General features: G+C 40.9%; 2 protein-coding genes and 1 non-coding gene across 4 annotated transcripts; 2 read left to right on the top strand and 1 right to left on the bottom strand.

The window, feature by feature from the left end:
- The first annotated feature begins 4,979 nt into the window (after positions 1–4,979).
- mixl1 (Mix paired-like homeobox) lies at positions 4,980–6,833 on the top strand. The gene is made up of 4 exons (XM_033648033.2): positions 4,980–5,055; positions 5,224–5,444; positions 5,563–5,689; positions 6,249–6,833. The coding sequence occupies exons 1-4, from the start codon at positions 4,980–4,982 to the stop codon at positions 6,824–6,826; spliced, it is 1,002 nt and encodes a 333-aa protein (XP_033503924.2). The 3' UTR covers positions 6,827–6,833.
- Positions 6,834–6,946: 113 nt separating this feature from the next.
- Positions 6,947–20,622, bottom strand: lin9 (lin-9 DREAM MuvB core complex component). Of its 2 annotated transcripts, none has more exons than XM_033647991.2 (15): positions 20,571–20,622; positions 19,582–19,614; positions 18,162–18,253; positions 16,180–16,293; positions 15,387–15,517; positions 15,084–15,209; positions 14,794–14,951; positions 13,095–13,228; positions 12,835–12,963; positions 12,297–12,398; positions 12,114–12,194; positions 11,849–11,974; positions 11,521–11,703; positions 10,696–10,793; positions 6,947–7,984 (listed from the first exon to the last, which is right to left on the bottom strand). In XM_033647991.2, exons 1-15 carry the CDS (start codon positions 20,599–20,601, stop codon positions 7,879–7,881), a joined length of 1,644 nt encoding a protein of 547 aa, XP_033503882.1. In that variant the 5' UTR covers positions 20,602–20,622; the 3' UTR covers positions 6,947–7,878. The 2 variants fall into 2 exon arrangements, with proteins under 2 accessions (XP_033503882.1, XP_078029923.1); XM_078173797.1 differs by lacking the exon at positions 20,571–20,622 and adding an exon at positions 20,506–20,523.
- A 1,127-nt stretch (positions 20,623–21,749) lies between these two features.
- Positions 21,750–21,822, top strand: trnav-uac (transfer RNA valine (anticodon UAC)). Its single transcript has one exon. It is a non-coding gene; the product is annotated as a tRNA-Val (tRNA).
- Positions 21,823–22,418: the final 596 nt, after the last annotated feature.

The following is a 22,418-nucleotide window of genomic DNA, read 5'->3' as shown; positions in this document are numbered from 1 at the left end:
GATCCATAACAACTTCAAAAAGAAGCAAAACAAAAAAATAGAGGCAAAACCACCACCAGCCTGCGTGTCTTGCTCCTGTGTAGGAGACGTGGTGGGGCCTTTTGCAAAGCTGTGCCCAGGAACCCATTGCTTTATAATCCACCCATGGATATGATGACTGAAAAATAATTTAGAAATAATATAACAGGTCAGTCAGTTCAGATATACAGTACAGGCCAAAAGTTTGGACACACCTTCTCATTCAATGCGTTTTCTTTATTTTCATGACTATTTACATTGTAGATTCTCACTGAAGGCATCAAAACTATGAATGAACACATGTGGAGTTATGTACTTAACAAAAAAAGGTGAAATAACTGAAAACATGTTTTATATTCTAGTTTCTTCAAAATAGCCACCCTTTGCTCTGATTACTGCTTTGCACACTCTTGGCATTCTCTCCATGAGCTTCAAGAGGTAGTCACCTGAAATGGTTTCCACTTCACAGGTGTGCCTTATCAGGGTTAATTAGTGGAATTTCTTGCTTTATCAATGGGGTTGGGACCATCAGTTGTGTTGTGCAGAAGTCAGGTTAATACACAGCCGACAGCCCTATTGGACAACTGTTAAAATTCATATTATGGCAAGAACCAATCAGCTAACTAACGAAAAACAAGTGGCCATCATTACTTTAAGAAATGAAGGTCAGTCAGTCCGGAAAATTGCAAAAACTTTAAATGTGTCCCCAAGTGGAGTCGCAAAAACCATCAAGCGCTACAACCAAACTGGCACACATGAGGACCAGCAGCTCAGATCAGAGACCAGATGAATGCCACACAGAGTTCTAGCAGCAGACCCATCTCTAGAACAACTGTTAAGAGGAGACTGCGCGAATCAGGCCTTCATGGTCAAATAGCTGCTAGGAAACCACTGCTAAGGAGAGGCAACAAGCAGAAGAGATTTGTTTGGGCCAAGAAACACAAGGAATGGACATTAGACCAGTGGAAATCTGTGCTTTGGTCTGATGAGTCCAAATTTGAGATCTTTGGTTCCAACCGCCGTGTCTTTGTGAGACGCAGAAAAGGTGAACGGATGGATTCCACATGCCTGGTTCCCACTGTGAAGCATGGAGGAGGAGGTGTGATGGTGTGGGGGTGTTTTGCTGGTGACACTGTTGGGGATTTATTCAAAATTGAAGGCACACTGAACCAGCATGGCTACCACAGCATCCTGCAGCGACATGCCATCCCATCCGGTTTGCGTTTAGTTGGACGATCATTTATTTTTCAACAGGACAATGACCCCAAACACACCTCCAGGCTGTGTAAGGGCTATTTGATCAAGAAGGAGAGTGATGGAGCGCTGCGGCAGATGACCTGGCCTCCACAGTCACTGGACCTGAACCCAATCGAGATGGTTTGGGGTGAGCTGGACCGCAGAGTGAAGGCAAAGGGGCCAACAAGTGCTAAACACCTCTGGGAACTCCTTCAAGACTGTTGGAAAACCATTTCAGGTGACTACCTCTTGAAGCTCATGGAGAGAATGCCAAGAGTGTGCAAAGCAGTAATCAGAGCAAAGGGTGGCTATTTTGAAGAAACTAGAATATAAAACATGTTTTCAGTTATTTCACCTTTTTTTGTTAAGTACATAACTCCACGTGTTCATTCATAGTTTTGATGCCTTCAGTGAAAATCTACAATGTAAATAGTCATGAAAATAAAGAAAACGCATTGAATGAGAAGGTGTGTCCAAACTTTTGGCCTGTACTGTACATACACACACACACACACACACACAAAGAAACATCTTGTTACGTCCATATTTGAGAACACTGAAAATCTCATTGTCTTTTAAATGTAGGTGAAGCTTTATTGTCCATGAGGGGATTTTTTTCTTGCAGCCAGATGACACAAAGAACACATAAATACCTAAATGTAATAGTAAATATATTACATAAAACATATATTTTTTAAAAACATTAAAAAGTTCAATCTGTTCTTAAAATGTTATGTATAATGTATTAAGATGATTTTATTCTCTGATTTTTATTTTACATAAATAAGTTTAGGGACACCAAATATTTGGGAAAAACAGTTCAGCTTTTAAACATATTATGGCTGCAATTTAGCCTCTTAGTGAAATGGGTGGGAATGGACAAATTTCTATTTATTTCTTTTAGTAAATATGAATTATAGCGTATCAAATATTGTATTTTAAAAGCAGATAACAATACGTATATTTGAGAGTTTAGATATTATAGCAATATATTGGTAGACAGTCCTTTTCTTTTATATAAACACCAGAATTAAGGATCCATTAAATTGTAATGTTAAAGCTGAAAAATAAATTTGTCAGTGCTCTCTAGTGGACAAACCAATGCTAATTTATCTGCAATAATTTAATATCGATTGTCAATATATCAGCTGGATGATTTATGATCCAGCTCTAATATTAATACACATTACTGCAGTAACACGTGTTTGGAGGATATGTAGCCTACACAATAACAATCATCACATTCACCTACAGCTTGTAATAATATGTTTCTTTACGCTACAGGAGTATACATAGCACTTTAAAACATCCCTCAAATACACAAAGACCAAGCTCATAACAAAGGGCCATAACACAGCTGACATTTTAACATATACCTGCAAACTTGTGAGGATAATTTACCTGTCTGTCTGCAGGTTAAATGTATAGTGGTCAGGTCGAACTGTGGGTTACACAGTGGTCAGACTTACAAGGTGTGAATGTGCTTTTGTTTGTGTCTACTGAGGCAGCTGCCAACTGGAAATAGCCGGTACAAATCCCCATGTGTTTTCACTGTTTGATGTTTGAAAGTGCAGTCTGTTTACTACAATATATCAGCATGACTGAATGTAGAGCTACATTCTTTTAGTCTAATTAAAATGTCAAATTTCTATCAAGGGCTGCCAAGCTAAAAATGATGACTATACAAACACTAAAAGCAAAGGTGTGTTATCATTATAAGAATGCTGGATGCATTCAAACTGCACAGCTTTTTCATTTCTGACATATTTTTCACTGGTCCCGACTAAAGAGCTTTGTGGCCACTGCTCATTTATCAGCTCTTTCAGAAAACATGTCATTGCCTTCCTTTTACAAAAGATCAGGAACTTCAACAGCCTGATTTTAGCATAGCAATCTGGTCTGTGCACGCCGGCAATACCCAATTAGGGCCCTCAGACAAAGCAGCCTGTGAACTGTGAATGTCTTTGACGACAAGTACAGAGATCAATAAGTGCTGCTGTGGATCTGAAGTGACACAATGGCTGTCAAGTCATTTTCCCACAGAGATCAACTAGACAAGAGAAAAGCTTTAGTGTTTTTTGCTACAAGTCTCCATCAGAAACATGATGTTTAACACTAACTTCATACAGTCTGCTCCACGTGACTTAAACCAGCTGCATCCCATGAATCATATGAATCAGGATGCAGCATGACAAACACTTCATATTGCAAAATGTCACCCCACGCCCAAAGTAATTAAATATGGAGCATAAATTGTGCTTTTAATTGTCCACACATGTACAAAGTTTCACTCTGACATAGGAAATGTAGGGTAATGTCTCTCTCTGAGTGCTGTAGCTCTGCCTTGAGTACTTCCTGGTCAGTGCAGTTTATTCTGGCTCTGATATTTCTGTATAATGTCTACCTATGTAATGTGTACACTGACATGCAATGCGGCTTTCCCCCTTTTTCTGTTGTGTTATTTCCATCCCCTCAGGGTGTGTGATTTAAACATATCTATCTCTTCTGCCATGTGTTTTTTGTTTCATTTTACACCCTGTTCTAACAAATTAAATAAAATATTGTGTTTAAAAAAAAGTACCTGTGATCATTAAAACTCATTCATGTCCAAATATGTATGAACAAATTAGTCTGTCTGTGCTGCTACTTGACCTCTTGACTTGATCCCCCCCCTCTGAAACAAATAAAGGTGACCCATTCAATAACAAGCGCCCACTCCTGGATACTTTTGAACTGAGGTTTGTGTATTGAGATTAACTTTGTTGCCACTGAAAGGGGGCAGGAAGCATCATTTCCTACATACATCAGTACTCAGGAGCAGATCCTCTGAAGACCTGCAACACAACCTATGTTTTTCAATTAATTCAAACACAAGGTTTCTAGCTTATCTTATCATACTTTTTTTTTTTTTTTTTACATCTAACCCATAAAAGAAAAACCTCTATCAACAATGGAAAAAATATACAACCCTGTCTAGTTGCAGAATCACAGTCAACAATACACGGCTTTAATACAATTTGAATGGCATATCCTTTATGTTATTTAAAAGTGTATATATTTATGTCTTGTCTTCCTGCTTTACTAATAAGATTTACTCAAAATATATAATCTTTATCATCATATATACTTCATTATGTACACAAATACCTAATGCATAGAGACTATAGGACACTGGCCACACAACAGAGTGTATATTCTTGCTGAATTGCTCCAACAAACAGTTGTTGAAATAAAGCCTATGCTCACATTCTTTGCAAAGGAATATGACTTTTGACTGGATTTTATTAGATACAGCAGAAAAATGTTATCAAGCCACACACTGCAGCCCCTGTGAGGCTCTAACCCGTTGAGGAAATGGCAGTTTCCGACTGTCCCTCTTTGAAGGCTACAGGTCCATTATTGCTTCATCCATTCCAAAGCGGATAAATGTTTTCACTGCCGATGTGTATTGCGCATGCAGATTCCATTAAAAACCCCTTAAAGAGACATGCGGCCGCTCCACCGTCCCAGGTGTGATGCCTTCACACCTCCGGCGGCCTGCAGACGTCTGAAGTCAGTGCGCGGCCGCTGCAGTGCCAGCCGGCACCGATGGTTCACCCATTCACACGTAGAGGCAGCATCACCTTTGATCGCGGGGGGATTTAACCCCAGAGACACGCAGGTCTCAAACTCAGTCAGTCGCTGGAAGTAAGAGGTCGAGGATCATGTCTTCTGTTCATGGGAATATGCGCGTTGGGGATCTGAATCATTTCCAGATGTATCATGACGGACCTCTGCAGATTAACAGCATGGGGAACTCAGGTGGGTGACTGGCAGCAAGAGAATAACTCGCAAACAAACTGTGAAGCAGCTTTCACCACTGGTTACAGTAAAAAACGGCTTTGCAGCCGTGCGTAATTTACGCATTACGCACACGCACTTTAGACTTCTAGTCTACTTTTACTAAACATTCTTTATTTATCTTCACAGATTATGGATCCACAGATGTTGCAAACTACTTCAACTCTGCTAACTCTGCACCGAGGGCGGATAAATGTGTGGCAATCCTGACCCACAGGAGAAAGAGGACCAACTTCACCCAGCAGCAGATCGAGGTGTTGGAGAAAGTTTACTCAGACACTAAATATCCTGACATCTACCTGCGAGAGAGACTGGAGGCTCTGACCGGCCTGCCCGAGTCCAGAATTCAGGTAATGTCAAGTTTCATTGAAGAAGTCTCAACATGTGCAATGTTTTTTAAATTTGTTTTAAATTTTAAAACATCAAAGTTATTGTAAATTGTTCAACTGTCCTGTCCTCACATTTCAGGTATGGTTCCAGAACAGAAGGGCCAAGTCACGTCGCCAGGTTGGCTCATCGGTGTCCATGAAGGTCGCCAACCCGCCAGCAGCTGGCCCCTTCAGCCAGCTCCAGAGCAGGATGGGCCCAGAGAAAGGTAGTTATTACAGTAATAGGTTTTTGTTGTGGGCCCAGTTACACTTATTTTTTGTCACTCACGCATTAAGTGCTCAGTCCTTACCTACCCACAAAAATAATTCAAGTCCTTCAGGCCACATTAGATGATGAATATGGCAATTTGCTGCAGAAATATCTGCTTTAAAGGGGGGTTATGCCAATTTTCAAAATTTATACATGTTATTGCTAGGGTCTAAGATAGTCTAACATCTTAGTAAATATGAACAACTCTCTCCCAAATCCAAAACTAGAGTGCTTACACTCAAATTTGTGATGTCACCAAGTGAAATTACACAGTCACATGATGCCCTGTGGCCCAAATGGCTTACATGGCAGGAGAGACTTCTAAAAATCAATGGATTTTTTTTTTTTTTGGTTGGTTGGTTGGTGTTGCCCTTGAAATCACTAACACATGATTTGAAGTCATTTTAGTTTACATATGTTACTTCAGAACTACTCCTCTCTTTAGTGTAGGGAATGAGAGTAGCATATTTCTCTTATTTCAGAACTAACTGCTTCACTCTCCTTTTCTCTTCCAGTATATGACAACAATCATGGAGCCGAGGCACACAGGATAGCAGGTTTCGGACTGGAGGACAGTTTCAGACCTACACTGCACCAAAACACAGACGACCCTCACAGAACCAGTATGCCCACCAAACCCAGCAGCTACGAACACACGCCCGTCTCCTGCATCTACGACAAGGAGGGAACCAGAGTGAAGCCTGGGCAGACACAACGGCGCGAGCTGAGCGTCAACGTCCCGTGCTGTAACATCCATCTGTATCCCAAAGAGAACGAGCATCAACTCAAAATGGAAGCCAACATGAGCGCCAACCAGGGTGCAAAGGTTCTGGTGGAATATGACAACTTCCCACCAAACAAGACCATCGGGCCAGAGATGAAGGTTGTGATTCCTCCCATCCCCACGCAGAATAACTTCAGCAGGTCTTCACCGAAGGATAACGGATGCCAAATCCAGTATCCACATGTGAGGGCAGCAGGGGACAGGTTCAGTCACTTCTCCCCGATCCATGCCACGGAGGCTCAGGACTTCACTGACTCTGACTCAGACTGGGAAAACGAGGCCATGGCTGGTTTTGGCGGCTTTATGTGATGTATTATAAGAGGCAGTAAAAGGAACATTTGTATTTATTGTAAAATAGTAATAAAACTGTTGATTGTAAAGAAAGAAAACTGTCTGTCAATAAAGACTAAAAACTACAAGACCAAATGCTGCTTTGCAATATTATGTTTAATATAAAAAGACGGAAACATTTATATACAACTGCCCTGAGGCACTCTCATATACAACTTTACAAAACTGAAAAAGGAGATTCTCTAGGAAAAAACTGGTGAGTTGAATATGTCGGGCTTACATCAGTGATGCAGGCTTAGTGTGGGGGAGGGGGGGGGGGGTCGCAGCAACAGCCATGCCAAATCTGGAAATGCTAAGATCGTCTTAGGGAGTAAAAGGCATCAAAACCCCAGAGTTCTCCTTTATAAAAATACCAAAATCTCTTTTCAGTGCACACAAAATTACAAAAGCCATTTCTGAATACACAGCAGAAATGTTGACGACAGTCCTAATAATCAGAGATATTGTACAATTATCTACAATAAACAATTTTATAAAACATTCTTTAGCCTCCCTGTGCTTACCATCAGTGGAGCAACAGAACAATAACACTTACAGGGAAGGGGGGGAAACTTCAGAGAAAGCAAAATATCGTTTCATAACCATACACACCTACTCAAAAATAAATAAATATGAACTATAAAAACTATAAGAATCAATGTTTGGCACGTGGAACCAATAAATAACCATTGAGAGTTTGGAGATGTGGATTTGTGGGGATAGCTAAAAGGTTCTTTCAGATTTGTGTTTGACGGGGTGCATTTTCACACAATAAAATGGGTGGGTAAAATACTTATGACATCCTCCCTCCCTTCAGCAGGAAGCATCAGGGGTCCGGGGCAGAACTCGAGTTGTTACGCTGGGACATCCAAATTCAGATCGTACGGTGGTGATCCACAACATCCACGTGAGCTTGTTGTATTCGCAGTCTTGTACCAGTTCAGGTGGAAGCACCATCTCAAAAGACGATATGAACGGACCGCACCTCTGCGTGTGCATGCACCTGTGTGTGGTGTGGGTGATGCAGGTGCTCAGACTGCATTGGTGTTGTTGGCAGAGAATGCGTGCAGATTGCCCAGCTGACTAAGGCCGCTCTGGATGTGTGCCACGTGGATCTCAACGTTATTCTGAAAGCAACTAGAAACACAAAAAGGACAATGGTATGAGAAATGTTAAGTACTTGGAGCCTGACTTAATAGTGACTAGTAGTGATGCTGACTTGGATAATACTAAAATAAAGTCGAATTACGCATGTGTATTCCCCTAAGAAATATTTTGAGTCTCCATGTGTATCTCATGCAGCAGTGCAACATGCAAAGGCCTTGGTGAAGGTGAGTATAGCCTAGATCAGTGATTCCCAACTGGTCCAGCTACAGGAGCCAGATTTCTCCTTACTCATTTGTTCAAGGTCCACACAGTTCAATATATTCACCATCGTAAGTGCATTTGGCCATGACGTCGAGCTGGTTTGTCGTCTGTGTCAAGCAGCTGTCAGCTAGTCACTCGCAGGAACAGCACTTCAAAGTGAAAGCTCTGTGCCGGAAATTCACTGTACTTCAAATAAATTTTTTCTAACTTGACACGTTTGCGAGTCAACTGCAGTCGATTTCAAAAGGACCTGCGACCCACTTTTGGACTATGACAACACCAGTTGGGAACCACTGGCCTAGATGAACCATCCAGGCATTTCCTGAAGTAGGCTGAAGCTTTCAGTTTGTTAAGGGTTAAGGGTGGCACAGCTGTTTCAGAGCTATGACAGTCACCTCACTGGTATTTGAATAGTCTGTTTAATAGGGTATTAAACAATCACCACAATCGTAGATCTCGCAGATCTATACTCACCTTATCTAAGCCCTCTCTGCATGTTGCGCTGCTACAGGACGTGTGCATGGAAACTCAAAATATTTCTCAGGAAAACACAAAAGTATTATCGTCTTGTTTACGACCATCTTCTTCCCACCCATGTCCCCTTGAGGACTCTATAGGTATGCCATTGACACAGATTAAAAAAAAAAAAACTATGAACCATCCCTTCTATTGTTTCATGTAGTGTGACTTAAGCCCAGTTCAGAATAATGATTCCCAACGAGACGCGATGGAACTTGCAACTACTTGCAACGGTCTGCAACGTTCTTAAAACCTACCAGTTTGCACCAATGCAACAAGATGAGACGGTGTATTGTCTCCATAGCAACATCTCTCTGTACTTTGGTGCTAACTGACAGCTTTTAAAGCACAAGTAACGACTGAGCACTTTGTTTTTTCAGTGTGTGTGTGTGACATGTGCTCAAACAGCCAGCAGCAGCAGCAGCAGCGACCCACCACCTAATACCAATACACCATGAAGATGGAGCTGACATGAGCGTCAACAGCTGTAGGGCTGTAAAGTAGTGATGTGACTTGCCGTGCTGAGGCTTCGAAGCGTGTGTCGAGTAATCCAGGAAGTGTTTCCGCGATGCGCGTATCGAGGCTTGTGTCATTTCAGACGAGTGACGTCACTGGTGACGTCCGAAGCCTCGCTGGCCGGCTGTACCACGTGACTGGTTCGGGAAGTTGTTCAGATCTTGGTGCGAGTATTTGACAGCCAAAAAACCCCATAGGTTTCATTCAAAATGTGTGGTTGTGATAGAGGAGAGTTTTTGACAGTTGAGAGTTTGGATAGTTTGGAGAGTGTGACCATTGTAATTTCAAAAAGGTAAGGTTTAAATCTACAAAATCCAATAATACAAAAATAATATAGTGTGTAAAAAATACACACTATATTGGGGCGTTGGTGGCTTAGTGGTAGAGCAGACGCCCCATGTACAAGGCTGTTGCCGCAGCGGCCCAGGTTCGAATCCAGCCTGTGGCCCTTTGCTGCATATCATGTCACCCCCCCCCCCCCCCCCCCCCACGCTTGCCTGTCCTGTCCATTAAAGGCCAAATGCCCCCAAAAAATATATCTTTAAAAATACACACTATATTAATATAGGTGCATCATATCTTTACTGTTACTATAATGGAGAGTAGATTTATTCAATTCAGTTTAAAAAGTATATATACAAACTACTAATTGTAATAGCTTTTTTTGTCCAGTAGATGGCTTAGTAGAGCAAATGAAGCATCAAGAAGCTTTGCCCTTGAGTGAACCAATTCGATGAAAAGCTTCAATGCTTCATGAAGCTTCATTTGCCCATCACTACTGTAAAGAAGACAGGCTCAAAAGGGAAGGAGGGCTGTTATCAGAGAATGCTGCAGCAAGTGAACGAACACGGCATCTGCTGACAGATTGTACCTGACTTGACCATCTTACTTACAAGCTGACGGTGCGTTCCATTTCCACTGGGAAATCGGAATTTCTGAGTTTCCAGTCAGGAACTTGAATTTTAGAACTCGCACTGAAGTTCAACTTGAAAAGTCTGAGGAACCTTTAAGGTCTTACGGTCTTATTTGTGTCTCATTAAAACAATCATACACACAGTATTGTCCAACTTCTCTCTGTGGACATGTTGCTACAGTATTTGTGTGCACAAAGTAGAGTGTAATCTGTTGTTATCAACTGGTATCACCAACAATGGCTGACCTGACTAGAACTGGTATCACAACATCTTGGTTCCCTGACTTGTTGTACCAGAACGTGGTAATCTCAGGTGTGACGTCATTCCTTAATCAGACTTCCGAGGTAAATGGAAAGCAGCATGAATTGCAAGTGACACCATCAGCTGGCTTGAGTTAAGTTGAGATGGGTCAGTTCACTGCGCTGCAACTTTTCTCCTCAGCGTTCTAAAATGATTTTGCCTAGTTGTGAATCTGTGGTCTGAACTGGGCTTAAGGAAGTGTAGTTAGAAACCCTGCTTTTTTTTTTTTACCTGAGATTGGAGGGATCAATTGATGCCTTGATGTCATTAAGGGAGTCTGTCAGAGATTTAAACTCAAATGAGTTCAGGTCTCCTCCATCTGCCAGACACTGGGAAAAACAGACAAAAATGAGCAATGAAAAGAATTTCAAAGTACTGGTTTATTATTCAAATATTCTTCAGTGAACATACAAAAGCTGTTAAAGAAAGTTCACAACAGACTTATTAAAGCATTGACGTTGATGCCAAATTTGTGCTAACCTCACTGTCAATACATCATCACAAATAAATCTGACATGAGTTAGGGACAGGGTCCACATAGCGTCTTTTTTTTCTGTAGAAAAAGGGGTGGGGCACAGGGGAGCGCCTCATACCAGTGCTTCATAAAAAGGTGTCCCCCAGTGCTTTTTTTAAAAGACACGCTGCACTTGGGTTTTGTTTCTATGACAAAAACGTCTTGACATTAACATCAGCTACATAGCGAATGTAACAATACATTAACAGACAGTTGATTACACAATTAACGGCAAGCTCCGTAGTACAGTGATAGATGTACAACAATCACTGGAAACCTACAGTGTCCGTCACCTGTTGTGCTCTCACAAATGTGCTTGAGATTTTCAACTGGAAGCTCTTGGAGGGGACGCACAAAAAAGGCCAAGCACTCTGAAAAAAGACGCTAGGTGCAGCACTTTATTTCTTGGCAGCCACATATGCTCTCTCCTCACTGGGAATAATTGAAAAAAGATACCGGCGCTGAAAACAAAAACACGACGTGAACACTGGCCCTTAGAAAATGTGTGAGCAGGAATGAACGCAGCTGAGCATATCCCTTACCTTGATCTGTAGCAGCAGAGCAGTGAGGCGGGATACGAGGTGTGTGAGGCTGGGGTTAGTCACACTCTGCTGTCCGTCCTTCAGTGAGTTGCTCAGCTGCACCATCTGCTGGGCTTCGTCTTCACAACGCCGCCGCAGCTCTGTGGGATGGTCAGCTGGAACCATGCCCTGATCTGGAGCGAGCTGGACAGACAAATTGGGGATTCGCATCTTAAACAAGGCACATTTATATTCAAACTGGTCGAGATGAGACCAAGAAGTAAGATGCTATGAATATCAGGCTTCAGGGACAATAATTAGTAACAGAACTGACGTCTGTCTACTTTACCTCACAGCAGAACTGCTGAACTTCATGAAGCACCTTGTTGAGATCTTTATTAAGCTGTTCGAGCTCAAGCACTGTGGTTGCATATCGCTTCTGGAAGTCGAGGTCAATAGGCATCGAGTACGACTTCTGAACACAAAAACATAATCATAGTTTTAATTGGACTTGATGTATGCATCTCAGAAAACATTTAACAAGTTCTGAAGCAACTTTCTTTTAAATTAAATGTATAAATAATAAATCTATTATTAAATGATGATGATTGTACCAGTTTCTCTGCCTCTGTGTTCATTTCCTTCAAGTGTTTGATGTGCTCTTTCTTGATCATGAGGATCTTGGACAGCCTTGTCTACTCATGAAAAAAAAAAAAATCACAAAGTGTTTGTTAAAAAAGCCTTGCAAAGTTTTCAGGTGTTAGATTTTAGTATTCCATTTAACAGGCACTATTTACCACTTGGACGAGGAACTTGACAGGAAATCCTCCCAGAGTATCTCCCTCAGCACCGGGCAGTTTGTTTTTCCATGGTGGCTGGTTGATAAGAGGGTCATTGTCCTGTTGGAAAAAATGGATAATGAAGTCATTTGTCTTCTTAAGCAGTCCAGAGGAAGAGATTCGGAAAATTCAACAAGAGTTGCAGTATGATTCCTACTGTTTAAAGTTTAAACTGATCGTGTTAAAGCTCAAACTAATTCACAATTTTTTTTATGATGACTTGATTCAATGTGACAATACCTGAACTGTTCTTATTCACTAAATCCCACCACTGACACAAAGTTAAACATGCTTTTGCATCAATACATTTATAGCCCAAAACCACCTCAAACTTACTGGCTGCCTGCCCAAGTATCTGTTGCAATAGAGAGGTGTGCTCACAGGCAACAGGCAGATCTAAACCACTACCAAATATCACTGACAACTGTGAGACACCAGGAACAAGTGTGATGACGCAGCACATGTATATCTGTCATTAGATGTAAGTTCACAGTACCATAAGGACGGGAGTGGTAGCGGACGGGTAAGGCCCTCGAGGAGGAGTCATGAGGTTCTGCATGTAGCGTGTTATACGATGCTTCTGGGCGAAGGCTGAAATGGGCATGGTCTCGTTGGGCTCATTGCTCTGGAAAACACAATCATCCCCAGCTGTTTAACAATGTATTATTACAGCTTCAGAACATCTTTGTGTTTTGAAAGTGTATGACATTCCATTATAATGACAAAATAAAGTCGTTATGTGTTCTGTATTCTTACCAGGACTTCGTAGTCAGGCACAGTGTGTGTTCCCAGACCACTGCGGTCAAAGGTGACACGATAGGTGGCAGCACTGGTGTCCACTGCATCGATCTGCCCTGTGAACAACCCATCATGGACGCCTCGGAGTCGAGCTGTTGAACGAAAAGAAAACAAACAAAATCAGAATTTGCACTAATAACAATAGCCCCTTTTCCACCGCAGGAACTTTTCTCATTTACCTGGGCTTTTGAAAAGCCTCGGCGCGTTTCCACCGAAATTACCCGGGGAAAAAACTTTCCCTCAACCCCAAACTTTCCCTGAAAAAAGTACCTAGTAGGGGGGGTAGAACTTTTCAGATTACCAGGAATTCTTGAGAGGCGGGGCTGTGTGCCAAGGAATGCTGATTGGTGGACTCACACTTGCAGCGTTCCGCACTTCCTAGCACGGGCAGCCACTGCAAACTTTATTTCATTTCTACAGGCTCCACTTCATTTGTGTTTTGATTAAAGATGGGTACCGACACCCGGTACTAAATTAGCCCCGGGGCTAAATTATCAGAGACCGTAGTATTGATAAGCGCTAACGTAACGGTTCTTTTGTGCCGGCGCTGAACTCATACACACACACACACACACACACACACACCTATATGACACAGTAACCGGTGAACAGCCGAGCGGCCGCGGTGGAAACAAAGTGAAGATAACTCGAAAATAACTCGAGCTGACAGCAGCTACACTTGTTACTGTAAGTGACATTAATCCTTAGCGGGAAGAAGCCAATACTTTATCAATACATGTGTTCAGTAAGCATGAACACGTAAACATGTAGACAGCAATATTCAATACGATCTGTCCACAGTCTCTCATCCACCGACACGAACGTTGTGTCTTACACAAGGACAGCACGCTAGTTCAGCTGATAGTGAATTGTTACTAATAAGCCCCCTCCCAATAAGCTTGAAGTAGCTTCTATGGGGTGCCCCTTTTCACATGTCGTGGGGTATACTTTGGTATACCCTGGTGCTGATGTGTGTGCAGCTGTACTTTTTGTTGACGTGTGAATAAACTTGAAACTTAAAGCTCAAATGACAGCTGTCTGTATGTAGACTAACTTAGTTTGATGCTTATCTTAAAATACTTTTAAACTTAGCTGCTGGCTGAGACAAACAGCCCCAACTCTCTACAGCAGCATGTAACCAGCCAAGGTGGCGGAGCCAAATACAGGGCACACGCCGAATCATCTATGTCATCAGCCTGATTTGAATAAATTTTCCGGAACTTTGAGGTGCGGTGGAAACGCAAACCACACAGATTACCAGGAATTATTTTACCCAAGTAAATAAATTCCTAGTAAAAAAAAAAGTTCCTGGAAATGTTGTTGGAAAAGGGGCTATTGCTCAGATCAGTGTGGAACCTCCTTACTTGTGCTATGGCGAATAAATTTCCATATCAGTCAAACTACACATGTAAGCCCCACTTCCACTGAGCAGCACAGTACAGTACAGTTCAGTTCAGTACGCATTTTTTCCGTTCCCACAGGGAAAAGTTGTGGTGGTACCCTTCTGTTGGATTTGGCAGTTTTTTTGAGGGGTAGGACATCAAAGAAATACTATACATGCAAACTGGGGTGCTCTGCAGGTCATCTAACTGCAATGATAATAACCTTGTAACATTTAAACACAGCCATCTCTGTGACATGTTGTCAGCCATCTTACCAGTGACTTTGGTTCCTATGATGAGTGGCAGAGGGATTTCATCTGGAAGGTCTTTGCAGTTTGAGACATCAGACAGTTTTCTTTGCTGTAGCAGGCGCATCTTCTGCCTCTTCTGTCTCAGCGCTGTCCGCTCCTCAGCAAAGAATGCTGATGAACACCTGGATGGGACGACAAAGCACAGTGCTGTAGAATTTATTTTAAGTCTTAAGGACTTAATTAAGGACTGTTTCACATAAATGATGACAAAAACGTTATGTTAAAATGGTGAGGCTTCAGAGATTCCAGCATACCGTCGAGGCTTCCCCATCAGTCTCCTGATTGTTCCCCACTCGACCCTTGTCAACTTTCTTGTTTTCAGGTTGGGAAAAGTCTCCTTGAGACACAGGCAGAATTCATTGTCACCCTCAAAGAGAGGTCTGGAAAAGAAAATAATACACAACTTAGTTAACACAACATTGTCCCACAAACATTTCACCACATTCAATTTAATTTCAGATAATCATAAAGCTCAAACATTGTTAAAGCATCTCTGAATTTATCACAATCTTTAAAAAAATAATTGCTGTCTTCTGAAGGTGAAAGCGAGACGTTACCTGTCAATATTGGAATAGAACCATTCGTAGATGCACCATTTGTGAGCTTTAGGTAGCTTAAGGAGGTTTCTTAGTCTCAGCCCTATTTTCTGGGATGCCTTCTTATCTGGTGTCACCACATTAGAGAATTTCTGTAAGAAAAACGTTATAAAACAGTCATCTAACATACAGGAACATAGGTATTAAAAAACAAAACAAATACACTAAATTAAACATCTTAAGGAAGGTTATCCCGCACATATTCTCTTGTATTCTTCCACCAGAGCTATGAAATCATTTTAACTTCAGTGGTCCAACTCTTGCAGGGTCAAGCAGATGACTAGCGAGACAGCACCGTTTTTAAAGGCCTTGCTATGTTTATCTCACTGGCTTTGAAGCTCCTGTTTAACAAAGGAGAGGCAGCAGTATGGAGTCGAGGTTTATTCCATACACCAGTCTGTTCCTTTCATCTTTCAAATCAGCAGCCTCATTGTTTTCTGATACACTTTGTTTTGATGCATTTTGAAGCAGTTATTGCCCCCTTAAAAAGTACAGCTAATGCAAACAAAACACTAAGTGTGGTTGTTGCATAATAAAAGCTCACTGTGAGCAAACCACAGGAACACTAAGTATAAAAACACTGAACATAGGAAGCTAAGAAAAGGTTAGCCCAATCACTGGGTTTCTCTGTTTTGCTTGTGTAGGCTGAAGTAACTAGACAGAGCCATTTTGTGCTTGCTCACTTTAAGGACTACATGTACAGTAAAAGTAACACTGCAGCACTATAATCACTTTCATGGTGTGTGCTCTTTACCTGTGGTGTGGTGCTGACCCTTTGGCTCCTCCGAGGGGATCTGGATGGGATACGCTGCTGGGGTGACTCATCCTCCTCCCGAAACAAACGGCTCCTCTTTGAGCTCCGTGTGGGCTGCAAAGACATGTGGACACGAGATAATGCATGATTCCAATTAATGGAAAGTGCCAATACTGCTCTGAGAGTGAAAGCCTCTTCATACCAGGCACAATTATGTGTGTATTATTCTTTAGTCACTTCAGAGACATCGATTTAATGTGCAGTAGGAAAAACAGAAATCCGAACCACACTGATTGTCTCCTGTATGCAGAAAACATGGTTCAGTCAAAGCACTCCTGCAGATACACACAAGATTCAGGCAATATGCATCAGTCATACTCAGAATGTACTCCAACAAACATATGCAAAGAGAGTTGCCAACTGTCAGCTTCTCGTTTAATACCCAAGAGAGAGCAGGACATGCCAATCTGACACAAGGAATTTTCTGGTGAGATGAAAATATCCACCTCAAGCACACTGCCGCGTATTTTCTACACCACCACCTGGTGCGACAAATGTTTCCAGAGGGGTCCCAGACTGTGCCAGTGACCTCTAAAAATACCGATCACTACTTTATTTTGTCGAAAAACTGAACATAAAAAGACGGACGTACACAAGACCACATAGAGACCACTCACACGTGAACTGCGTATTCCTTTTAGATCTGCATTTCCACACACCACACTGGTGTGAAAAGACTTAATGAAGCAATTAAGTTACGTTATGTTACACACAGAATTAGAATCTTAGAATCTAAAATCGGAGGGGTTTTTTAGGTCAGTAAAAGCAACATAAGTGGAACTCTTCTTTTTTTCCCTCAGCAGCAGTTTGCAAAGTTTTGAGTCACGGGATGGATAACTGATCAGTCAGTCCAATCAGAGCTGATCAGATCAGATTAATGCAGCTAATTCTGAGTGAAAACAAACTCTTAGACCCGAAGTTTGACTTTCACTCTGCCTAGTGTTCTGCTACTGCGTCTGTCACCAGAGTGCACTCTGCGCTGCGAGAGTGTGGATGCAATAAATACCCGAATCATACTTATATTCCAATAGCACACCTAATGAACGGTCCAGCTCCAAAAATAGAAAATCAAATCATGGTGGCAAATCCTGGCGAGCTGCCACTGATAAATGAACGTGTGGGAAACCCTGTGAGACATTCAAGTATTCAGCTGGAAAAGATAACTGCAAAGGAAACACTCCACTGTGGCTGATAAGATCATCAAGGTGTGACCTTATAATCAACATAAACAACAACAGTTCCATATCAAACAAGAACCCCTTAATTACTGAGTAACAGACAACATCATTTAATCATTCATATGTATGAAGACTGTACCTCTTTTAAACAGTCACACTTTTGCCTCTCAGGTTGTATATTTTTAATGTAAACAGATCTTTCTTGTGAAAGAGATAACGAATCTCAAGAGACCTCCTTGCTAAATGCAGGTTGAGTAAATAAAGATTTAAAAGAGCCTACTATGTCTCTACGTTAATTTGCAGATCAAACATTAGAAATATAAATGTCACACAACAACACTAACTTTGTTCATTACAGACTTTCAAACCATTAAAAAGGTTTCTGAGATTGTTTTTCATCCACAAGCCAACTGGAGGTAAAACGTAAAGGTAAATATGAGGGTAGTAGCTTAAAAACATGTTACATGCCCTGATCACATATGAGAATGGATGAAATTTTGAGCACATATAATGCAATAAATTAACCCTGTAAGTACTACTTAATGACGTTAACACTTGCAATAATCTAGACTGAGATGCGTTTATTCCATTGTATGGAAATTTGGAAGTTGCGATTTGTGTGTTTTTTTTTTTTTTTTTACTGCGTTATATAACTAAGTTTTTACTTCATGTTTTTAAGCTTAGGATTCATAACATTGTGAAGAAGAAGCAATGGAGCCTCTGTGATACACAAGTTTCTCTTACCGTGTCCATCGTGAGGGAGGAGTGACGTCCCCTGGTGTTGTGTGCTCTTGGGAAGCTGTTCTTTTCATTCAGAGTGTTGGACAAACTGCCTTCTACAAAACAAAACCCAAAGCATTTATTTACAATAGTGTAAGGACATCAAATACAAACCCCAGTCAGACATAGGCGTTATCACATATCAGACTCAAACTAATCTCATATCACAGAAGATGTAAATGGAGTTTGTCCATATGGGAACAAAACTGCAGTGAAAGCAATTTATAGGGACAATTAGTTTGACTGGATCTGAGACTACATCAGCCACAAATGTTAGGTAGTGTGGGGTTGCTACTAAAAGCTTGCCATTATGGCGAGATAACGCTTTAAACCAGGAAACCTATGGCATGTGCAAGCTAACAAACACACAGACAATATCAAATCAGTATTATGTTCGTTGGCCATGTCTTACTACGATCCAAAACAAGGTGGGACGCTGTGTACAACGTACATATAAACAGAATGCAATGACTTCAAAATCCTTTTTTTAAACATACAGTGTGAGAAAAGAGTATTTAACGTGTCAAAAATGTTTTCAATAAACATATTTCCAGTGCAGATATTCAGATGAAATTTAGACCAGATATTGGTATTAATCAAATTAAACCACACAGATAAAGAGATTGTTACATTTCAATCCATATTATGTGCAGTAAAGTGGAATGACACTGAACACACTAACTGAGATTTATTTAATACTTTTAAAAGCCTTTGTTTACAATGACAGCTTCAAGATGCCCGTGTGAATAAACTATTGTCACTATTCAGACGGTATTTTGGCCTGCTATTCCACACAGACAGATATAAATCTAGAGGATTTTGGGGGGTAAATCTTACATAATATTTTCTCTTTTAAAACTTTAAAAGTTAGCATCCTCAATTCCCAAACACTTACTAAATATTGTTAAAAGAAGAGGTGAAGTAAACATGCCCTGTTGCAACTATTTTTGGAGCGTGCTGCAGGCATCAAATTCACAATGACAATATATTTACAAAAAACAATTAGGTTTTTTAGTCAACTTAAAAATCATATATCTGGTTTTTGTACTGTATTAAATTAAATAAAGGTCTAAAGGGAAATGCAAATTGTCTTCATTTCATTTATCCATACAACAAAGGAATTAAAATGAACATTGTGTGTTACTGTTTTTTTTAGCAGGTTCCTGTTGTGCAACAAAAAACTTCAACCCACTACTATACAAAACTACTTGTATTTGCTCACTGACTGCACACTATAAAGGGTCACTGTATTTGTCTTAGATACATATGTTGTATATTAATGTAAACCCCAATAAAAGGTTTTTAAAAATTCCCAGTGGTTCCCAATGTGCTTACACACAGTGCCAAAAACATGTACAGATTAATGCAGTTACAGCCCACCTACCTTTTAGACTGACAAGTGCCTCTGCTGAAGAGCCTGAGGAAGAGGACAAATAGGACTACATCAATCTACAGTTACATCCTGATGGCATAAGACTATAAAATGCTGTAAATGTTTTACTGAACATGTCACAGTGGTTGAAAGAATAATCAAGCAATGATCTTTAGTTTTAAGTTAACATGGTAATTTTAGCCATCAAAGAAAACGTCTTTAAATCGCTGACATCTGTGAGAGTGTCCTTTAAACACTGACAGCAGCCGGCAGGGTAACTGAAGTTAGATATAGCTAGCGCAGTCAGTTAGGCCTTAACCCCCAATATGAGCTGTCAAGCACGGGTATAACATCAGCTGGACAGATCATATCAACGAAATGAGCTACACAAGCTAACGTTACACTGTGTTACGACCCGGAGACAATATTTAGTTACGTTAACTACGTCCACGTCGACAGAAATGACTATTACAGTTGTTAACAGCTAAATAACTTGGCTGGTTTCCCCTCACCAGATTGTCAAAACGGTACACAGCGCGTTACCATGTAACGTTAACTGGCGATAGCCGACACTAAAAATGAGGAAGGTGTCACCGAAGACTAAAAAACTAAACCCAGCAACACAGAAAGCTAGTAGCTAGCGTGTGTACTTTGGCACAGAGACGTTACAGCAGCCCTTTTGTTATTGCTGCTTACGGTGTAAGGCTAGCAGCCGTTAGCTCGTAGCTAAGCTAACGTTATTTGTTTACCCAGTTGGGCTAAAGTAACTTGCTCAACTCCAGCACTAGCTATGGTTAGCCTCTCGTGCTAACGAGCGTTAGCTGACTTGGACAAACCGGTATCTCTTTGCTTCTAAAAACGACTTTATGAACTCCGTCCAAAACTCACGATATTCATTACATGGACAACGATTGTAGTTTATCACCAAATATTTACTTTACCACTACGGGACCGCTGCGTGTTTACAGTGCAAAACTCCTTGAATTTGTGTTGTTACTCACTCTCGTCTAACAGCTGGTCCATCTCCGCCATCTTGAATTAGCCGCGCCGCTTTTTCAAAGACCTTGTCAAAATGCATTCTGGGTCGGGACGCTATCTGGAGGGCGATTTGAGAAATAAAAATCTTTTAATTTATCAAACCGATGGTTGGAGAATCATTTTGTATCGTTTACACATATACACAATTACATTTACTTAGTGTAAATACAACTTTTCGTACAATATCTTAGGAGAAATGCTTGGAAAGCCGTTTCATATGCAAAACTGGAAGTCAGAGTAGGCACTCAGCATCCCTCCATTGTTCCATACAGCACTTCAATTAAAGGTTCACTAGGTAACTTTAATAAAAAGATAAATAACTTTTGCTAAAGCAGTCACTACATCATGTGTACATGAAACAGATAATATGTGAAAGAATCATATTGCTCTGGCTCCTTGAAGTGCTTTTAATGGCATTTAATGGCAAGACTCCATTACCTGAGTAAGAACAACCAATCAGAGCCAGGAGGTCTTTCTCATACATGTCATACACTGCGGGTGCACAGGCTGTACAACACTGTACATGATAATAGCACAAGTTAACAGAGGGAGACTGACAGTTAAAAGCTTGCTTTATCTTTCATGTTCACAGACCAAGTCAGACATCTTCTCTGATTGGTTGTTTTTGTTCAGGCCCAGTGGTTTCTTGCAAATCACAGATTTATATTAGAGTGCTCCAGGGACAAGGTTTTTATACAGACGTTAATGTCGCCCTGGTTCCCTTGTCAAAAAGCCTTTTGGATTTTTTGGTTGTATTTAATCAGGTGCATCTGCATTTTTCCACCATTTTTAGTAACTCTTGTACTTATCTTACTTCTATTGTTACTCCATTAGGCACTGGTTTTTGTCTTATATATTTTGAATATTTTGACTGATGCTTGATACCCTACTGTTTTGAAAACTAGGCCCATTGTGTGACCCTGACCCCTGTAACCCACTGGTTGCTCTGATTGTAACTGGTTTGTGAATGTTAATTGTTGTTACTGTAATTTGTGTTACTGTAATCTGAAGCATTCTCTGGCACAAGAATTTCCTTTGGGATAAATAAAGATCTATTGAATTGAATTGGATTATTGCTGAAAATAAACTCTGTAGCAAACACACTTTCATGACACATGTTGTTTGGTTTTGTAACTTAAAAAGGTTCCATAGTGTAGTGGTCATCACATCTGCCTTACACGCAGAAGGTCCTGGGTTCAATCCCCAGTGGAACCAAAATATTAGTAGTAACTCAGTCCACAGGGACTTGGGTTAGGAACGGGAGGGGCGCCTGCTGGACCAAATATGGAGCAAAGCACTGAACCCCGAACCGCTTGGGGCCCCCATCTCCACTTAGTGCATGTACAGGTCCTGTGCGTGCATGTGTGTGTATTTCTGACCTGTGTAGTAATTGACAACAGAGTGAAAAAATTAACTTTCCCCTCTAGAGATTAATAAAGTATATACAATTAAAAAAAATCTTCACAAATAAACACCACTTTCATGATTTTTTTAAGCATAAATAAATAAGTAAATGCAATCACCAGAAGTAAACACTCATGTTAAGCTATAAATGAACTACACCATGGTCGCATGACTTTGACGTCACCGCTGTAAAGCCTTGTTCGGTGTGATGATGTTTTGCAGTCTCATTTAGCCACTTAAGCTTCTGTCATAGAACAAAACATAAAAGTCTCTTCAACCTGTGTTAACCACAAACTTTATTTCAGGCATCTAACCAAAAACCCATTCAAAAAAAACCCCCAGTCTTCAAGGCCAGGGAACCTCCTGGGGCACTCTATAATAACTAGATACCAGATGCCAAGATGGCG

Source organism: Epinephelus lanceolatus, chromosome 13, assembly GCF_041903045.1.
Source record: "Epinephelus lanceolatus isolate andai-2023 chromosome 13, ASM4190304v1, whole genome shotgun sequence".
Taxonomy (NCBI): Eukaryota; Metazoa; Chordata; class Actinopteri; order Perciformes; family Serranidae; genus Epinephelus; species Epinephelus lanceolatus.
This window is presented reverse-complemented; position numbering and strand designations above follow the sequence as displayed.